At 36.2% G+C, this 2,351-nt stretch overlaps 1 protein-coding gene across 1 annotated transcript; it reads left to right on the forward strand.

Annotated features, from left to right (window-relative positions):
• The first annotated feature begins 295 nt into the window (after positions 1-295).
• On the forward strand, positions 296-1,405 carry LOC121855655 (tigger transposable element-derived protein 2-like). Its single transcript, XM_042350722.1, has 2 exons — positions 296-1,150; positions 1,253-1,405. The coding sequence occupies exons 1-2, from the start codon at positions 296-298 to the stop codon at positions 1,403-1,405; spliced, it is 1,008 nt and encodes a 335-aa protein (XP_042206656.1).
• The last annotated feature ends 946 nt before the right edge of the window (positions 1,406-2,351 follow it).

Consider the following 2,351-nt stretch of genomic DNA (forward strand, 5'->3'; position numbering starts at 1 on the left):
ATAGTTTTGTTTACAAGAAGCACAGCTAGCTGGTGGACACTAATAGGATTAATTAATAAATAAATAGAAAAAAGTACCTCAGTATCAATTTAATAATAACCTGTAGAAAAAGGGGAAGAAAAGTTCTCGTTTTATTTTTCGTAGGCTCCCAATATTTCGTAGGCTCACGTGCAGTTTTTGTTTTGATAGCGCTGTACTCCAGAATCAGCTGTTGGGTCTTGCTTGCACGTGCTAACAAGCATTCATGCTCATTCCTTCTGATTTTCTCAATTAATTGCTGCTGTATAGCCCCATCATGGATTCAGCAAAGAAAAGTGGTGGCGTAAAACGTAAACATCGTGCGTTGTCAATTGCAGAGAAAGTGGAAGTGCTTAAAAAACTTGATAGCGGCGTGTCTGTGCGAACCATTTGTGAAATATACAGCATCGGCTCTTCAACAGTGTATGATATTAAAAAACAGAAAGAAAAACTGTTAAAGTTCTTTTCTGACAGTGGATCAAAAAGGAAAATGTTTGTAAGGAAGTCAATGTCGGAGGGAAAAAGTGCGGAACTAGACCAAGTTCTCATAACCTGGTTTAAACTTCGTGTAAATGAAGGTGTGGAAATTTCTGGTGATTTATTAAAGGAACAAGCCAAAGTGTTTCATGAAGAGCTGGGATTGCAAAACAAGTGTGACTATAAAGAAGGTTGGCCGCAACGTTTCAAGTCGCGACATGGCTTACAGTTTCGTGCAGTATGTGGTGAAAAACGTTCAGCAGACAAGGATGCAGCTAGTGCCTATGTGGATGAATTTGCAAAGTTAGTTAGTGATGAACATTTAAGTCCTGAACAAGTGTACAATGCTGACGAGACTGTCTTATTTTGGAGATGTACACCAAAAAGAACTCTGACAACTGAGGATGCAGAATCGCCATCGGGGTTTAAAGCTTCGAAGAATCGCGTCACGGTAATGTGCTGCTCTAATGCTGTGAGTACCCATAGATGTAAGTTGCTTGTTATCGGAAAAAGTCCGGAGAGAAATGCCTGTACAGGTAGTGATGAAGATGAAAGCAGTGAAGAAAATGAGGAAGATGTGAGAGACAGAATCTCTATTGACAGGTTAATTGCGTTGACAACTGAACTGCTGGCTGGACTAGAGCAACGAAGTTTTGTAAGTGAATAAGAAATCATGAATGTTTTCTTGCTCCAAGATAAACTTATTAGAGAAAGACCCAAGTATATGAAGCAATAGACATTGCCCGATATATTCAAGAAAATAGCTAGGAAGCAGGAAGAAGCAACAGCGGTGTCCACACTTGATAATCCACTGCCATCAACTTCAAGACAAGTTGAAGCTGTTCCTGTTGCTGAGGATGTCACTGTCAGTGATAAAGATGATAATCCTGACAGCCCATCTGCTGTTTAGCCTGATAAACATTAAAATTTCATTTGATTTTCATTTAGTGTTTAATTTTCTATTTTTTTTAAAGGACTGTACAGGTAGTAATTTTCTGTTAAATATACTGTATACAGCATATATAATAAAATTTCATTTGCTTTTCATTTAGTGTTTAATTTTCTGTTTAAAGGACTGTACAGGTAGTCATTTTCTGTTAAACTTATACAGCAAATATAACCATCAGTTTTCCAGCATTTTCGAAAATCCGGCACTCCTCAGGTCCCGAGGTTGCCGGATTTTTGATAGTCCACCTGTACGTGTTTTTCGAATCGTTTTCAGTTAAAAACTGTTACATCACATGTATATTTTACCTAAACTGTGCCTGAATAAATATATTCTCATAAATAAATAGTAGTTTTGCTGAAACGTGATGTATTTCAATGTAAAATAGGATAAAATACATGACGAAAACAAAAGACTTTACCTAACCTTCCGATGTTCAAGAGATGTTACTCGTTATTTTTTAATAGTTTTCGGTTAAAGGACTGTTATATTACAATGACATTCTATTCATACTGTGCTTGATATACTACATTCACGGAAATGTAATATTTTTGCTGAAATGACGCACGTATTACAGTGGAAAGTGGGATAAAATCGTGAAGAAAACAATGACTTTCGCTTTCTTTCGTTCAAAAGATGTTACCGTAATAATCGCTTTTCGAATGGTTTTCAGTTAAAAAACTGTTGCATCACAAGTGAATTAGGATAGAATATTATTGTAATACAACAGTTTTTAACCGAAAACCATTCGAAAAGCAATTGCGGTAACATCTTTTGAACGAAAGAAAGCGAAAGTCATTGCTTTCGTCACTTTCCACTGTAATACTGTACGTACATCATTTCAGCAAAAATATTACATTTCCCTATTCTCAGATATAAATAGTAGTTTTGCTGAAACGTAATGTATTTC

This window comes from Homarus americanus, unplaced genomic scaffold (assembly GCF_018991925.1).
Source record: "Homarus americanus isolate GMGI-L3 unplaced genomic scaffold, GMGI_Hamer_2.0 scaffold16124, whole genome shotgun sequence".
NCBI lineage: Eukaryota > Metazoa > Arthropoda > Malacostraca > Decapoda > Nephropidae > Homarus > Homarus americanus.

Excerpts from the sequence above, each read along its gene's own strand:
- LOC121855655 (XM_042350722.1), top strand. The coding sequence starts at position 296 with ATGGATTCAGCAAAGAAAAGTGGTGGCGTAAAACGTAAACATCGTGCG. Across the intron at positions 1,151-1,252 it reads GACTAGAGCAACGAAGTTTT|AAAATAGCTAGGAAGCAGGA; the intron begins GTAAGTGAATAA and ends GATATATTCAAG.